The sequence below is a fragment of the Perca flavescens genome, chromosome 10, assembly GCF_004354835.1.
Source record: "Perca flavescens isolate YP-PL-M2 chromosome 10, PFLA_1.0, whole genome shotgun sequence".
Classification (NCBI taxonomy): domain Eukaryota; kingdom Metazoa; phylum Chordata; class Actinopteri; order Perciformes; family Percidae; genus Perca; species Perca flavescens.
Window position 1 is genome coordinate 14,802,968 of NC_041340.1, and position 18,345 is coordinate 14,821,312.

The 18,345-nt window shown below is 42.0% G+C and overlaps 1 protein-coding gene across 1 annotated transcript; it reads right to left on the minus strand.

Annotated features, from left to right (window-relative positions):
• Positions 1 to 155: 155 nt before the first annotated feature.
• On the minus strand, positions 156 to 18,345 carry bcorl1 (BCL6 corepressor-like 1). The gene is made up of 12 exons (XM_028589717.1): positions 18,208 to 18,345; positions 15,530 to 15,614; positions 12,818 to 15,424; positions 12,395 to 12,527; positions 10,550 to 11,014; positions 8,452 to 8,639; positions 7,923 to 8,189; positions 7,643 to 7,809; positions 6,755 to 6,900; positions 4,627 to 4,704; positions 3,057 to 3,228; positions 156 to 2,128 (listed from the first exon to the last, which is right to left on the minus strand). Exons 2-12 carry the CDS (start codon positions 15,533 to 15,535, stop codon positions 1,729 to 1,731), a joined length of 4,629 nt encoding a protein of 1,542 aa, XP_028445518.1. The 5' UTR covers positions 15,536 to 15,614; positions 18,208 to 18,345; the 3' UTR covers positions 156 to 1,728.

The following is an 18,345-nucleotide window of genomic DNA, read 5'->3' on the forward strand; positions in this document are numbered from 1 at the left end:
TACATTTTATATATTAATATATTTTATATATAACAGCTTGACAGTACTACCATGTGTAATAGGTAGGTACACTACTACTATTACTACTACCATTACTACTGTAAAGCTTAATTAGGTTTGAAAAAGGGTTACCAGGTTTACAATTGTAAAGGTTACAATAATTTCATGGATCTTTGTATAATTTGTCTTTATTCAGTAAAATGTCTAAGGCAGAAGGGATTATTTGAAATACACCTGAGGGAGAGTTCCGCTCTGAATATTCAATTCAGCTATCATTAGAATAATCCAACTGACAAAACAAAGCAATAACTATGATTTACAATCATGCTTTATTCTTGTTGATTTCTTATAAAAGAATCAAATAAAAGGCTCTTCACACACTGCTCAGTCTCAGTCGTGCTGTATCCCGTTTTCTTTAACTAAACTATACTTTTCTTTACACCTTAAGTCTCTTCATCTTAAATATCTTTTATTAGTTTGTGACTTCAAACCAAAACATCATTGATTGTCAACACAAAATCTGTCTTAGCACCAGTACAATACAACTGTACTTTAGCTTCTCTTTTTTAAAATACTGTTCTTGAATGAGGGAGGAAAATCTCAGAATAAAGGGATCCTAATAAGTACATTTCAAAATGAAGCACCAACCATACAAAGCAATTTTTTTTTCATAGATAGGCTTGTCAGATACACAAGAGGTCAAATATATTAATGACTATTAAATTAAGCACAACAAACAGTGTAAATAAAACACTGCAACACAAAGCACTCTGGGATCTGGGAACACCACAACAGACGTGGCTGCAGTTAAGAGGGCGTTTCGGGCTCCTCAGACACAGGAGCCGCCTCTGGACTCCAGAGATGGTACCACTTTTCCTCTGAGAGAGATCCATAAGGATTATGTATCAGTTTAGGAGGAGTGCAACCTGGGGAGTGGAGAACACTACTATCTGTCCAGCTCTGTAAACAAACTCTCAATCCCAAGGTCCAAAAAGACATTATTTCATACTGCGTGCAGGGACATAGACAGCTCCGTGCTGCCCGCGCTTACTTTGTGAAATGTTGAAGAAAAAAAAAAAAAATGTAAGCTAGAGGAGGATAAAGTGAAAAGTGAAACAGTGGAGAAAAATGGAAATGAGGCTCTCATTATATTTCATGATTATGTGCAGTGGTCTCTTCTCTGCAGGTCTCCAGGTCTCCCAGGTTGACAGAGGAACCATCTGGGCCAGTGGCCTCCCTGACTTAAGTGTCTTAGCTTTACGCAACAGTTCACCAAGATAAAAGTCTTGGATTATCTCCCGAAAAAATATCGCTTTCCCTTGGGAACAAACTCAAACAAAAAGTCCTAAACAACATAATTCTTCAGCCACAAGAATACATTTATATAAACAAATGTTGTAACCCTGATGGCAAGATATACATATACACTACCATGTACATACATAATCAATACAAAAGGTTTGCTCAACAGTTCTCATGTATTCAAATATACCTATTGATAGGAACCTGAAAGCTGAACCGACCACTCCCATGTGCAGGTCCTTGTGATCACTTAATCCCTTCTGTCTGAGGTCAAAGGTTTTAGGTGGAGTGTCATTTCTGTCGCTGGAGTTAAAACCCATGACCCTCGTTTCATCGGACGGAGAGGTTTCCTTTGAGCTGCTGCTTGCAGGGAAGGACTTGGGTTGACAACAGTTTGCACGGTGGAGGAGTGCAGTGAAAGAGAGGCTATCGGCTGCGAGGCTTCCCTGTTTTTGTCAGTGTCTCCTCCTCCTCCTCTTCCTCCTCCTCCTCCTCTTCCTCGTCCTCCTCCTCCGCTTCCTCCTCCTCCTCATCCTCATCCTCCTCATCCTCTTGCAGGATGTGAATGGAGGAGCCAAGTAGTCTCTGCAGCTCTGGGACACATCGCACCAGATCCACAAGTCCCTCTTCCTTCTCTTCCTCCTCCTTATTTTGGCCTTTGTAAGGTGAAGCCAAAGCAGAGCTCACCTGGCTGATCGATACCTGTCTCCAGAGCTCAGCACGGGACAGACTCACCACCTCCAAGTGTGGGTATCGCGCCCGGAAGATCCGCGCTGACATCTTCAGGCGCTTCAGGACGTCTGTCAGAAGAAACCAGTTGCAAAAGCTGCAAGAGATAAATATGTCTGATATTAGCCAACGGTTAGGTTAAAAAAACAAAACAAAAAAAACCAGAAAACCTCTTGCCTTTTTAGGTTTATATATTAGGTATCCTCAAATAAAATAAAAAATTCCCCGTAGCAACTTAATCCAGTTCAATGAGCACAATGTCTGCCATTTTGTTTTCACACAAAGTTATAGTTGTGAGGTAAAACACTTCAAATCAACTCTCCTTGCTGATGATCTCAAGCTCTGAAATCAGTGTGAGAGTGAACTGCAGGCAGGTCATATCAGCGCTTGCCACGGTTGTCTCAGCTTCGTAGACTTCGTAGACTACAAACAAAAATCCTTCTACACAAACTGGGAGCACTGTGGATGAAGCAAACAGTGTGCAGATTCATCTTTTTGACCTTTTATCTCCTGTTTGGGTGTATGGGTTGTTACCAGGCAGCGAGGGTCTAACAAAGACACAACATTAGGAATTGTTCAGCATTTTTGGCGCTTTACCCACACTAGCGACTAAACGTCATGACATAGACGTCATGAAATAAATTATCTAATGTTCATCGTCCCATATTTGTTCTCTTTTTTGTACTTGTACTTTTACAATGTACACGAGTGTGTGTACAAACAAACGGTGACAGTGAAGATGCTGGTAGATCATTAGGGGACATGGTGTAAATATCAACAGAATATCTCTGTTTGTATGTCTGTGAAATACTGGAGGCAGAGAAAACACGCCATGAGTCACAGCCATCACTACCTGCTGTCATCAGAGCTTATTTGACATTTATTCCCATAAATATTAAGAGCACGGTGAAACTGCATTCAAACAGAGATGACACATGCTAAATTTAGTAGCGCTTTGCGGGCGGTACAGAATCAGTGAATATAATCTGAATGAATGAATTGTGTGTGTGTGTGTGTGAACTCACCCCTGGGTTAATGACACTTGAACATGATAGCAGGGTAAGAGAGGCTCGGAGGAGAACTCAAACAGAAGGCAATCTTTGTCAGAGTCCGGCTCAGTCCTTCCTGTTGCATCCTCCTCCAGCTCCTGGTTCTGCTCCGACAGCAGGAAGTCCCAGCATGGCTCCTGGTCAGTCTCTGTGAAGAAAAGTCCACTGAGGTGAGATGAGGAGGAGCAGACACACCGGCTGTTTCGGCGCTGACACTGAGCTGCTTTGATACACGGGGTTTGGGCCCCCTCTAGTGGACAGTCTATTCACAACACCCATAACATGTCTATGACTGTCTGCTGGTGACGCTGTGATCAGTTAAAGGAACACAAACTTAATGATGTCAGTCGCCGCTTGAAGTTAATTAAACCCTATACAGAGACACAAGGATAGGAAAATTATGTTTACAAGACACTTATTTTGAAGGATTATTTACTGGTGGACTGTTTTTTTTTCATTTAAGTGTAAGCAGAGTGTAATTCAATGTATTTACTAATATAAAAAGTTTGATATAAAGAAACAGATACTTTGACAAATTAAAGATTCATGTTTTCTGTGATGGGATTATCTTGCTTCAAATTTGCGAGGCTTTTTCTCAATCTGTACAATAGTGAATGGCACAATGGCTCCTAAAGCCAGATAAATTATCCTCCATATCTCCCATCACTGAGAGGTCATCACCAGAAATAACATAACTGAGACAGATTCAATGATTAAGAAACCATACATATCTAAAAGAAATGTGTATGACATTAACAAACATTAGAATAATAAAGACTATCATCAGGGAGGAAAGAATTGAAGAATTAACTGAACATGCAGACCGTACTATGGATGATTTCAAATGTGTTAACTCACATCATCATGTCAAAAATTGAGAATAATTAACAAGTTGAAGGATTTAGACCTGTCGTAGAACATCGCTCTACAGTGGAAACATAATTTGCACAAACCAACGACAAGTATAAGATTCTGTATATACACTTTATCACCACTAGCAGAGTGGTGATACAAGTTGAATGTACTTTGGTGGAAACTTTTTTTCTTCATTATAACTAAAGCATTACATTTTAACAATTTGAATGATTTAGGTTTAGCTTTAGAGTAGGTATAGGAGGAAAAGAACTTCATAAAAGATATGTGTCCTTGATGGGGGGAGGGGGGACAAATAAAAGTTTTTATAGTTACATTACCAACATATTTTTGTCTCTACAGTTTATCCAGAAAGCTTTCTCTTTAGTCTTCCTTAGCTCTTCCATGCATCTCTAATCCTGTTTATCCTCCACTGGATGACTGGCTCCCTGTGGCTGTTTACAACACCACAGCGATGCTGGTACACAAGGCTAACACCCCTCCACGTCCCAGTGGCCGAGCCTGAGGCCGGCCAACAAACTAGAATCATTTGTGCTGCTCATCGCTGCAACAAGCCTCAAATTGTCTTCCTCCCGACCAGCGAAGGAACAGGAATATTTGATTGATCAGTGGAATGATGGATTGGCAGACAGAAAAAAAACCCGAATCCAGACACCATTTCAAGGTTTCTTACCAAACAGGGAGCTACTGTAGAAATCCCAGGGAAAACTGAGATCCTGTTCTTTGCGGCCTTCCAGGTCTGTGAAATATTCTAGGGAAATAATAATAAAAAAACAAAACAGTATGTTATCTTTTGACCGGTTTATATGTCATCACTGCTTGAGCTGCATTATGTGTAAATCCATGAAAATATGAAGACAGGGCATCACATCAATGCTTGTCAGGACTAAGGAAAACATAGAATGGAATAACTGGAATGGCTGTCTGAACAAAATGATAGACATAGATCCAAAAATCAGTACTAAGTATCAGCAAATTAACTTAAGTTGTAGTTTGTGTTGCGATACAGTCCAGTTTGTGTCCGTCCGTGGCATCAGAGCTGTATGAATGTGTGGCTGCATTAGCTACTGAGCCTTCGTCTCTCTATATACCTGAGACGCATGAGGTGCACACTCCACTAAACACTGATACAGCAGCCAAGTCGATAGTGAAAGAAACAACATGTTTTCTCACTTTACAAGGAAATATCCTTAAAACTGGTCAACACCATCAACAGGGATGTGAAAATTAAAACAAAAGCTAAAGACATGTGACAAGCAAAAGTTATGCATGTCAGAAGTTTCCCAGGAAGCCAGAGGTGTAATAAAACGCTTTGTCAGGCTCAGTTATGGAACAAGATTGATCGTAGGGAAGCAAATTTAAAACATTTTCCTTAAACAATCATTGGCCTTCTTAATGATCAATAATTGAGAAATCATTGGAAGCTTTTACCACACAAAATGCATGTTTTTCTTCAATGAAAGCTTTATTTCAACTGACATGGGCTGTTTTTGCACCACAGTGACACTGCTGACAAAACTGAAGTCTTACTGACTGTTATTATTCAAGTCATCTGTTCTCTTAACTGTAACTTTTTACTGATAAAACTTTAGCAGATAATTTTTTTAAAAGGGATAATGGCACCGTCACATATGTGTAAAATACAGGCAGGTGACCATCGCCTGCCGAATGTGGGCAGTGCAGGATGTGACGCGCACAGAAATCAGTTTTTCTGGTTTGTAGTCCGTTTGAGTTGTTGTGGTTGTTGGATTTTGTGATGGGAAAATGTATAGTGAAGAGCAGAAAATGATAGCCAGTCAGAATCTCTCTTGTGGGGCAGTTTGTATTTTTTTTATGGCCAATATGCCCACTCTACTGGAGTATTATTTTTTTCTCCTACTTTCACTTTTACTTGAGTACATATTTTCGATGAATGAAATACTTTTTCTCCAATACATTTTTTATGTGCTGCATCATATCTCGTTACTGTTGTGAATTCCTCACGCTACAGAGACTACAGTGTGTGTAGTTACGGCTAAGTTAGTTACGTACGCTATTTACGTAAGAAATCCCAGAGAAGTCAGAGACTATGTAAGTTTGTACTCTTTCTATTTAGCTATTGTTGCAGCAGAGTAATCTATTCCTGAGTTGTTTCAGTCTGTAGTGAGTACTGAATGTTAACCGTTTGACCCTGTGATATGAAGCTGCTATTATCTGTATGTTGCTACCTTGCTAACTTTCCACTGTACATCACACATGTTACTAGCTAGTGTGTGATACGTTTTTGGGGCTTTAATCCTTACTGTGCTGGAGAGGATGTTCATTTTACTTGCACAGTGTGATAATTGTACATTTTATTTCAGTATTTGTTAATAATTTGTTAATTCCTTTGGCTACAGCCTTAGGCTAAATATTTGAAATAATATAAACATTATGATATTCAAACTTTTGACTGCTTTCTTTAATAACTAAATAACACAATACTTGTACTTTTACTATCAGTACTTGAGAAGTACATTTTAAAAAAAAACTACTTGCAATACTTAAAAAGTATAAAAAATGTTGAATACTTTAGTACTTCTACTTAAGTGTGGTGCTTAAAGAGTACTTCGACTTAAGTCACTTTTTTGATAGAGCACTTGTACTTTTACTCAAGTCTGGGTCTCTAGTATATAGTTTATACACATCTGGTGTTAAGCGTTTGATGATGATGGGAAAAAATGTATTTAGTCTGAGGTAAAACAGCATTCTAACACTTTATCCATATACCCAAAACTAGTTCTGCTGATGGAGAGGGAGGCTGATAAATAAGGGTGACCTACCTGTGAGGAAGGTCTTCATGTTCGGACTATGTGCCAGTTTGACTGGAGTGTGTCCAGAGTAGGTGGCCAGAGTCGGGTCTGCACCGTGGTTCAGGAGCAACCAGACTATAGGAAGGTTGTCACTCGCTACTGCATCGTGAAGAGGCCTAAAGAAAGAACAAACACATAACACAAATGCATATCAGGGATTGAACAACGTTTCGACCCAGCAGGGTCGAAACGTTGCTTATGTATTAAATATGGGAGTTTAAAGCAGTGTTGCGGACGTTACATTTTTTTTCCACAATTTTAGAACACACCTTAATCTGTCAGCAAAAAACATGTTGTATATGGAGTATCAGATGTGTTGGACAGTAAAACAAATATTTCCTGTGATTAATTACAACTCGTGGAACTGCTATATAGAGACAAATATGCTTCGACAGGTGACAGGAAGTATTACAACCTGTCAGTGAGTATGTCACTACTATGTTATTACTGCTCCCAACACCTGCAGAGGGTGTACATTTTCAGGAGTGAATGTAACAACGAGACGATTTTTGAGTATTACTGACATTTTTAACCACAAAATATGCATTACTCCATTAAAAAACTTTGTAACAAATGCAATATATATGTCCACTATATGAATATGACTCATACCCAGGCACTCAACATTTTAGCAAGCTCAACAAAGGCTGAGATGTGACAGATGGCTCTAAAGTGTGGACCTTTAAACTGAGATTATTTTGTTACACATGCTGTTTGCGAAGGTCAAGAAATAACCCCCATGCTGTAATTTGTCAAACATTATAATACTTACTTATACTACTAATATAAGGTATTGTAATTTCCAATGATTCAACTAATTAGAACCACAACAGTTAATCATGCAGCACGAAGCCTCACCGTGTCCCATCCTGGGCGCTACAGTTGACGTCAGCGCTGTGTTTTAGCAGCATCTGGACAATCTGAGTCCAGCCTCGAGAGGACGCCTCATGGAGAGCTGTGTAACCGGCATTATCGCGCCGATTCACCTCCCTGACGTCCTTTTCAAGACAGTACTGAACTACATCCTGCAGAACAGAAGTAGCACAGAAACTGTGTCACATTAGGAGTCAAAGAGGTACACTGTAATCTGGAGTTAAATTCATGTTAGCAATATTACAAGTGAACAGGTGAATTTTACCTGATAGCCCAAGCGTGCAGCACGTTGTAGCAAAGTCTCCCCGGCATTTTTATTGACAATCAGCCGCCGAACCTCCGGAGGAACAGCCTTTTTTGGTGGAGAGTCTGAGCCGTTGCATCTCCCCAATGAGCCTCTCTTATTGGATGGAGATGACGGCAAACTTTTTGGAGTGGGTGGGGGGCTTTCTGGTCTTTTTACATTAGCACCACCATCATCCAGGGCGAGTGAGGCAGCGCGCTTGCCCAAGCTGCTGCGTTTGGTCTTAATCTAAAATACGAATTTATTGATTAGAGCAGTGTGTGAAATGGAATCTCTTGTAATGCATTGCCAAGTTAAGGTAACCCTTGGAACCCTTCCAGTGCAGTATAAAACCAGCTGCCATTGAAAATGTGACAAACCTAGTATTTATCTAGCCACAGGGGGGCACTGTAAGCTAATATATTAATGCCACACTGTATTTTATTCCCATCAACCCTGTGTGGTTTGAAATGTACTGTAATCCAACAAGCAGCATCAGCAAGCGTCTTACCTTTTGCTCCTCATTGTCACTCAAGTGCTTGCTTTTGAACTTCCTCTTCCCTGAAGGCTTGTCATTGAACTCTGGAGATACCTCGCTCTCCTGGTAGCGGACCGATCCCGAGCGAGTGAACGAGGGTCTCCGCGGAGGAGGCTCTGGACTGCAGGCGGTGGGACTCGGACACTGATGCGCCTGTGGCTCTGTAACGATGAATGTAATTGGAGGTTATGCAGAGTGGTACCACACAGATGAACACAGCGAAAAACCCGCAAACAATCTTAATATTTCAACATCAGCCATCTCATCACTTTGATGTATTGATGCAATTACAGCTTCATGCTTTTGCTCCTCTGCCAAGCCGAACATAGAGCATGGCATATTTTAGGTGCCGTTTTGTATCGACACCAGACAGCATGATACTTCCTTAACCAATGGCCATTGGTTTAGCCAAGTTTATGAGCTACTCTGCTCTGCTTTTTGCAATCTTGTGCTCAGGTTTGACAAATGTATGTATATTCTCCCCATATGTATCTTATTCACATCAACAGGTGCCTGACCTGGACATGAAACACACAGTCACCACCTCAAGAATATAAACTGCAAATTGCATATACTGTATATGCTGTCTTCATAATCTTTGGTGTTGGTTGACAGTGTAATTTGTTGTATATGCTGTATATTTGAATCTGTCTTATGTTTTATAAAATGCTTTTCCTATGTACCTTTTACGAAGATGTACATCCTCATAAAATTTATTTGCCCATGTCTATTTAGACACTTTCAAGTTTTAACTATAGAAGCCCCCGGCTAAGCTTTCTTATGGTCAATTCTGAATCTTTTTTTGTTGTTTTTTTTAAAGATTCTTTTTTTTGGGCTATTTTCCCTTTATTTCAGAGTGACCGTGGATAGACAGGAAAGGTGGGAGAGAGGTGGGGGATGACACGCAGCAAAGGGCCGCAGGTTGGATTCAAACCTGGGCCGCTGCAAAGGCCTCAGCCTACATGGGGCGCACCTTACTGGGTGAGCCAGAGATTGCCCCATTTGTCTTTAATTTCTAAACAGATGTTTTTATGTATCAGGACATCTGATCTCACCACCTTTGCTGATCAGAAGCTAATTAGTATATTTAGGTAAAATAGCGAGGGTAAAAATATAACCATGTATTTTATTTTATATTCACACATTCCTAACAGTTACTATACACCCGTCAAACTTGATAGTAATTGGTCATTTAGTTATTTCCAATTTGTTAAAACAGGTGGACTGAATCGATTAAATCATGAAATGATGCTGCTGCTGTTCAGGTCAGACATTTTTAAAGAGAAAATGTAGCAAAAAAAATAATAATTGTCACAGACTGAATGAGGTCTGAAAACTATGTATTTACAGTCCAGATTCATGTATCAGATTTATTTTTTTAAAGAATGAATTATCCCTTGTCATCTATGAAACGTCAGAAATGATGACAAATGCCCATTACAAGCCAGCATGGCCAAAGGTTTTGGCATTTAGTCTGGTCAGAAGCCAAAAGAAAGATTCATGTATAATGCTATTAAAACAAAACGGCTTATTTGTGTGACTGTACCAACTTATGTTTGGTGAGAGCCAAGACAATGATTTGATTATTAAAAGCCGCAACCAACAATAATGCCCATTATCATTTAATCTGCTGATTATTTTCACAATTAATCAATCAATGGTTTAAAATGTCCTTAATCATTTCTAGGGGTCCAAGTTATCTTATTTTGTCTGAACAACCAAAAGATATTCAGTCTAAAATAATATAAAAAAGAGAAAAGCATTGTTGCTTAACAAATTGCTCAAACGATTAATCAACTATCAAAATAGACTGCGATTCAATTACTGTCAATTAACTATCAATTAATCGTTGCAGCCCTAATCAAACCTTCCGTCAATCAGTTACTCAATCGCCTGGGTTGTATAAAAATACAGTAATAAAAATGCTACACTCAAAGTATCAAAGATCCATACTATAACTTTATAAATTGTTTTTACCACATCTGTAACTAACAGCTGCACTTTTGATTAAAACTTGGGCTGGAAACAGTTAATTGAAAACTTGACTGATCTCGGGAGAGAAACTGCGTACCTGCTGGGACTCTGCGGTTCTGTCTCAGGGAGTCAGATTCTTCAAGGTGCTCTCCATCTTCCAACTTGTCTTTCTCAGTGATGTATTCCCCAGTCTGATACTTTTTGCTACGACATCGCCGGCGTTTCTTGGGGGCAGGCATGTCACCCTCTGCACTGGCTGTCTTGCCCTTGCCCTGAATCACTCGCTCAGGCAGGGGGTTTGAGCGAGGCCTCCCTCTCGGACGCCGAACGGGTTGGGTGGGAGTCACGGGGGGTGACTGGGGAACTGGGTGAGGTGGCATTTGCGGGGGAGGAGGGGAAGGTGTTGCAAAGCCCCAGAGGTCGAGTCGAGCCTCATCAGCTCGCCGTCGTCCTCTCCTCAGCCGTGGGATGGAGCTGCCTGTAGCTTCGGCCTCCTTACTGGATAGAGCAGAGCGACGGAGAGACACTGGAGTCTCTTCACCCAGAGCACTGCTGCCGCTATCTGTAACCGATTTAAATCACATTTGATTATTATACGGACACAAGCTCCTATGCGTGTGACTGAGACATAAAAAAACGCCATCCAGACGATATGTGTGACATTTTCTGACTGACACAAGTGAAAGCATCATTACATTTTAGAGCCCAACCAATACTGGATTTTCTGGGCCGGTGCAGATATTAGGGAGTAAAAAAATTCAAATATCGATTTATTGGCTGATATTCTTGTTTATATCTCACAAATGTCTTGCAATGATCCCTGAAATGTGGTTATCAAACACTTGTGACAGAGATATGTAATGGAGGCAGGATATTTTACAGTTTATAATAAACCTTATTGTTCAAAATGACAAAAGTGCACTGAAACAGTAAACTTCACTGGAAAAGAAAACATTAGCAGAAACATTAAATCATGGTTCGCTGCTGCCGAGTCAAGAGCCTGCGCCTCTGCTGTACGTTCAGGGGAAACTTTCAACGTATCCGAGGGCAAACCAGACTTTTAAACTCAAAATTTGGTAAAGGCAACGGATAGAATTGTTCGGTTTGGAGGTCGTTTACCAAACTGCCAGTCCTGGACAAAAGTTTGGTGTGAATACATCGTCCGATTTATGTTATCGCGTATAGACAGAATGGGCTAAAATGCTCACACATTAGCTTACACTCGACTGACAAGGTATGAAAGTAGATACGTGGTCAGCTAGCTAGCTAATGTAGCAAACGGTATGATGAGCATAAGTAACACAATGGTTGTCACAGGAGAGTAAAGTACGGGGACGTTGTTTATTTACTTTCCAGCATTGCATCTTACCAACTAGGTAACAACGTAGTGTGAAGTCAACACTCAACAGACTCAAACCACCACCGCACCGTCATCTGCTGAGCTGCAGAATGAGATGCTGAGTAGTTTGTTAAGTTTGCTGTTTTATGTTCCAACATGCAAATGTTACTTTTTGTTAGTGTTTGTAATGTGTCTGTTCAGAACATGGTGGCTTATATTGGTACCTGTCATTTTTGTGCTGGTTTACAGTTTTAACCAATACTGAGGTGGCCGTTACATTTCTTGACGCCAGCTGTATTTTGCTACAGTGACTTAAAGTTCCCTGTGTTGAGTAGCATTATATGATTAACATCGCTGAGAGCTACTTATACCCATTCCGAGCTGCTTGCCACAGTATAACAATATTGTTATATTGCTGCTGGACACAAGCATCTTTTTCTGAATTATATTCTGTAAAAAAAATAAAAAAAATAATAATAAATAAATAATTTCACCTCGGCGCATATCGAACATATGTGCCAATGGCAATATTGGTAGATAAAACACTGCGAGAACTTTTTAGGGCTGTAAATGTCACAGGATTATAAGAAACAAAGACATCACCTGATTTGTTGCGGGTTAGTTGCTCAACCTTGTTGGGACTGATCTTGTCCCTCGGAGTTGGCTCTGTACTCTGTGGAGAAAGTTTCACCGCTGATAGACTCTGCTCCAGCACAGGTGCACATTGTTTCTTTTGCTGAAATACACAGGGGACAGAGTGAGCATGTTGTGGATGCTATTGATCACAAAGCTTTCATGGTGACGGAGAGCATGTAACAGACTCACAGTAAGCCCTTGGAAGTTAAATCATCAGTCATAGATTCATATTAATGAAAGGGAGCTCTGAATCGCCAATTTGATGGTTAAAATTTGGATGAGATTGGGGTGATTGCTAACTAAGATATTTCCCTAAGATACAACCAAAGGGAGATCATGAGAAAAGAACAAAGATTTTTTAGACATTAAAAAAGGACAAATGTAATTTACCTTCTTTTGACAGGACACTTTGGTTGGAGTATTTTCTGTGTCCTGCTTTTTCTTTCCTGCAGCCTTCTTTGATGGGTCCGGTGGCGACTTCTCCTTTGCTGCCTTCTTAGGACTGGTTTTCTTTTGTTTGAAGCCAGCAGCTTTTGCTTTGGTTGGCGACTGCTCTTTGGTTCCATTTGTTTTCTTCTCCAACTTGTCGCCTACCGCCACACACTGGCCTGTAAGAATTGATGCAACCATGCCTCCCAATTTTTCACTCGGAGGACCGTCTGACGCCCCACTTTCTTTCTTCAACATCTCCCCCTCTAACACCTGGGCTAGTTTGCTCTCCATCCTGTTCCCATTTGTTGATGCATTGCTCCCAAAGAGATGAGACTGGCCGGCAGGCTTTGAGGAGCCTTGCTTTGCTTGTAGTCCCATGTGTTCTCCCTGGCTGGTGTTTAACTCAGTATTATTCTCTACAGGCTCAGTGGCGTTCACCTTCTCGTGCCTCTTCATAGCTTGAGTTGAATCCCCTTGAGATGGCACACCAGCCCATTTTTCCACAGACCAGTATGATGGGTATTCAAAAGCACAAGTCTGTTTGCATTGGGTGTCTTGGCTCCCAGAGAGTGGATTCAGAACATCAGCTTTTCTTGATGCGACAGGTGAGGCTTGAGTATTACCTTCGCCTGTCTGTGCTGTTGTTTCGAGAGCTTGCTGCTTTACGATGGACGCGAGGTTAGACAGGGGAGACTTTATTCTCTCCCACTTATCATCCTCCGGTTTGGACGGGCTCTGCTGGGCACTCTGAAACTTAGATCCTTCTGTAGCTGTGATGCTCTTCATCTTTGGAGATCCTTGTGTGATTTTTCTCTGAACAGACGAGGCTTGGTGCGGAAGAAGAGGTGGCTGCTGCCAAGCTGGATTGACAACATTGATAGAGTACGGCACTGCTGTTTTGCCAGCACCAGATTTCTGATGAGTCTGAGCACTGGCAGAGCTTGACAGGGCAGTTGTTAGGGCTCCTTTAGAGGGACAGTTCTTAGTTATGGCTGAGCTGGTGTTTTTAACATGCTTGACGCTGTGAGCATGTTGGTTCACCAGACAGGATGGCTTCTTTCCTCCTGAGGCCAGATGCTCTCCTTGGTCAATTATAGATATAAACTCCTGCTTTGCAAAACTCTGAAATTCATCTGCAAAAGACCCTTGTCCATCTTTGCCCCGTAGAGTAGAAGCCAGTATGGGGCTAGCCACACCTACATAAGTTCCAGGGATGTTTTTTATGGAGTCTTGTGAAGATCCCTTACTCCAGGTTGGTTTGGGCTCTGGGACCTGGTGATTCTGAGGCCTATTTATTTGCTTTTGATGGGATCCATTTCTGTGAGTGTTGGGTAAGTTAGGGTATTGCACAGCTGAGCTATAAGTTGTAGAATGAGTCCTCTTTGAGTTCAGAAAATCTCTCTGATTTGACTCATTATTATGAGGCTCAATCATCGAAACAGGAGGGTCACTTATGCATTTTGGACGTTTTGATTTAGCAGATAAATCAAGAGGTACATCTCTTGGTTCAACTGAGCAATCTGTATAGTCCTCTGAAGCAGAGGGAGGTGTCATTTTAAGAGAGCCCATGGTTGTTTTGTCTGTGCTGTTGCCTTTCTCCACATGGTTCAGCAGTCTGCTCTGAGAGGTGATGCTGGCCAATGCAGAGCCACAGCAAATGGCAGCAGTGGGAGACAGCGTATAGCGGGTGGGTGCTGCAGGAGTTAATGACGGGTGCTGCAATGGTAGGGCAATAGCTGGTGAGGCTACCACTGATGCTAAAGATGTATGCTCTCCCACAGATTTGGCATTCTTATTAGATGAATGGTTAGATTTAAGTTTTGATGATGATGCGCCGGCTTTTTTCTCTGCCGCTGGAGTTCGGCCTACCGAGAACGGATAGGGATAGGTCCGCATGAGAGGTGTCCCTCCAACACCTGAGCTTTGAGGCTGAATTTCTTTGTGAAACTGACTGGCTGTGGCTTCTCTCAATGCTGCAATCTGACCCAATGCTGGTGGAAGAGTGATTTTACAAAGTGGAGAGGGAAAATTAGTGGAAGGAAGGAAGGCAACAGGCTGGACTGGTTTAAACATGGTGGAGCACTGAAACCCAGGTGAAACACTTTGCACAGATTGTGTTTGCGGGTGTGATTTCTTGCTGGATGTCACATTGCTATGACAGGAGTTGAGTGAGTCCTCCCGGCTGACTTTTACGCCACTTGACCACTGTGGAGTGGGGAAGGCCACAACACCATCAGCCTTGAGTTTAGGGGCCTCTGCCCTTTTGTCTGCTCTCTTCTCTGAGCCAGTGAGGGCTGAGCTGGACGTTGGTGCATTGTTGGGCTGTTGAGGTGGAGAAGGCTCAGGGCTGTGGTTATAATTGCTATTGTCCAGGCAGGCTTTTGCTGTCTTACAGTCTGTTGTTGGAGTGGTCTTGTTTTGCTGACTGAGGGTAACATCTCCTCTAAACTCAGGGGGTAGCGTCTGGGGGGGATTTCCCACCATACTAGCAGACACTTTATTTGGAGCACTGATCTCTCTGCTCACCGTGCCTCCATCCCCTACATTCATTAGTGTAGGATCCACCTGAGTAATAATAGAAGATCATGATGCCAGTGTTAATTAGATAAGAGAAAAGAATGTTCTAATCTAGTAATCTAACTGTAATGAAGAAGAAGAAAAAACAATTACCTGCATAGGTGTTTCTTTAACACAACATACCTCGGGGGTAGCTGAGTCAGTCAGGTGAGAGTTCTCCTTGAAATACAGTGATATGCTGCAGAGTACACAAGAAAAAGAACACTTAATGTGATTACTGTTGGTGCTGTTCTTGTTTCAATCACAGAAAAGACTTTCATTGAATCCTTTATGAAGGAATAAGACCTACTCTATGCAACAGTAAATGATTTGGAGTAACCAACATTGGGCAATTGAAAAGTTCCTTTCTTTGAGACGGGCTTGGAGAGGCCAGATATGTTAAAATGTCCCGAAGAGCCAGAAAGAAAAGACAATTCAGGGTAGCAGAGGTAAACTGAAGAATGCATTTGTTCTGTTGTTCCCTTTCATTTTTTATTTCTTTGCATGCAGTATCTTCACTCAAAATAGGATATTCAGTGAATGAAATGAGACCTAATGCACCAGTTGCAACATGGATGTATAACGAGCCAAACGGGCCCCTGGCAGAGACATATAAAAGACCACCATTCCCAAATACCACATCGCTCCCTGCACATTGTTCACCGCCAATTTGCAAATGTATTTTATGCGGTATTTTGCAGGTTAAACTTCATTTTAAAGTTCTGTTGTTGGTTGAAAATATTTTGTTCACCCTGGAGATGAAGAGAGGCTGCCTAAATCAGATCACAACAGATCCACACTGCCACTCACTTTCCACACATAGGCTACTAAATACTATCACGGGGGTGAAAAGTGGATGACTGGAAGTGAACAAAAGTTTTGTTTCTTATCAATCACTGGACAGTCAATTATTTAGGATTACAATAAAGCAGACCACCTCAGTTAATTGCAGTTTAATGGTGGGGTCATGCAGTGTGATCTAAATTTAGAGATGGAATTCCACCCATTGCTTCTCTATTGAAAAAGAAACACACAAAAAACATGTTTACAACTGAATTCAACCTTCATTCACAAAACAATGTTAACCGCGATACACAGGATTATTAACAAGCATAAGCAAATCATTAATCTATGCTGATGTCATCTGAAAACAAACATTTGAAATACTCTCATGTACACCGGCGACACACGCCAGAACAGCCCCTGGTATGTAGAGGTGAGCGCAGGCGAGCGCATCTGCAAGTTAAAGAGACAACTACAAAAAGGCACTCGGCAAAAAAAAAAAATATGTATGTCAAAGCTTTGGGGGAATGGAAAATGTTTCACCCTGGAGTCAGTGAAACATACCGAATATGATGCACATAATGACTGACACACCAATATCTGCTGGAATCTGCGAGCACGGACTGAAAAGGATTCAGCGATGCAGATACCGCTCAGTGCAAGGAGGCTCTGCATTCATTACCGTACAACAGTTGCTTACAGCTAGTTTGTCTTTGTGCTGCGATCGTACGCCGTCTACTCCGCCACAACATGTGAATTCATCAGATCTGATGTAGGCCACTAAATGTATGCAGTAGTCCGGCACACACGCCGTGGGCAACACTCAGACGAAAAAAAGTCAAGCCTGACATTAGGCTACCTTTGAGAAAAAACAGTCTCGACGAAAGCAAAATGATTCTGTTGTAGTAGCCCACTTCAGACCGGTCAGTTCACTGTTCAGCCCCACGGTACAAAAGACACACGTTCCAATGTCATATGTGAAAAAGTGCACAATGCACGCCGTGGCATTGTAGGCTCTGAAAACAATTTGCTTTCCTCTGTTGTAAACATCAGCGCGGAAAAACTCTGGAGAGCTCCGGGTCGGTCGCTGGAGATGGCGAGCAGTCACCACAATGAGAGAATGGCAACTGGCTCGAGGTGATCGGTCCACCCACAGGCAAACACAGGCACAAACTGCACATAGAGCCTGTATGCATCATGCAACATGCCTAAATGACATATAGGCAACATGGATTGAAATGTTTCGAGATGAAGGACAGATGTTTGGCCATATTTTAGCAAGTGACAGGATAGATCCCCACCACAGTGTGGCAATGTGTCACATCTCCGCCTGATAAGGTAAGTCAACATCAATGCAAAGCCACACAGAAAACACAACGTAGAGCCAAACAAACAAAAACTCCTGACGACCATCATCCCGTTTCATCAGCCCACAAACACTCGACAAAGTAACTATATCTGCCAGTGGACGTTTTTAAAAACAAATAATCAATTTCACGCGCTGATAACAAAAACTGTCTGCACGGAGTTACTCGCAAATAGGAAAAACAAAGTAGCCAATTGGACAACTAACAGAAGGATGGGTGAAACAACTTATTACGCTGGATTGTGCTGCTGGACTGGCCACCAAAAAAGGGGGCAAACAATATATTTAACTCCACTGACCACCACCGTGGGTAGGTTTCAGCTCCCTGCGCAGCGGAGTCTCCGCGAAGCCCTCGCATTACTCCGGGTGGCTAAGCCTACATGTTGAGGCAGGCTACTGTTATTTATCCCCGGCCGACCTAATGTGAAGTGCTCCAGTCTCTCCTATCGCTCCTTTGGTGGACAGACTGAACCACTTCGGCGTTGAAAGGCATTCACCGAGCCCCCGGACCCACCAAAGCCTCTGCTCTCCGCCGCCGCCGCCGCCCCCCCCCCCTTAAGACTCCGCCGAAATATTGAATATTCCCCGAGCTAATCAGCAGGCGAGATAAAAAAGATGTCTAATGACACAAACAGTTACGAACCCGCTCGTCCAGATGGCATGTGAACGACGTAGCCTACAGGAACGACTCGGATACGGCCATGTCCAGCCTTTCGCCTCTGCCGTCCGTGGCTGCTTACTAATCTCGACGGTTTTCGGTTCTAAAAGTCCGGGGGGGGCG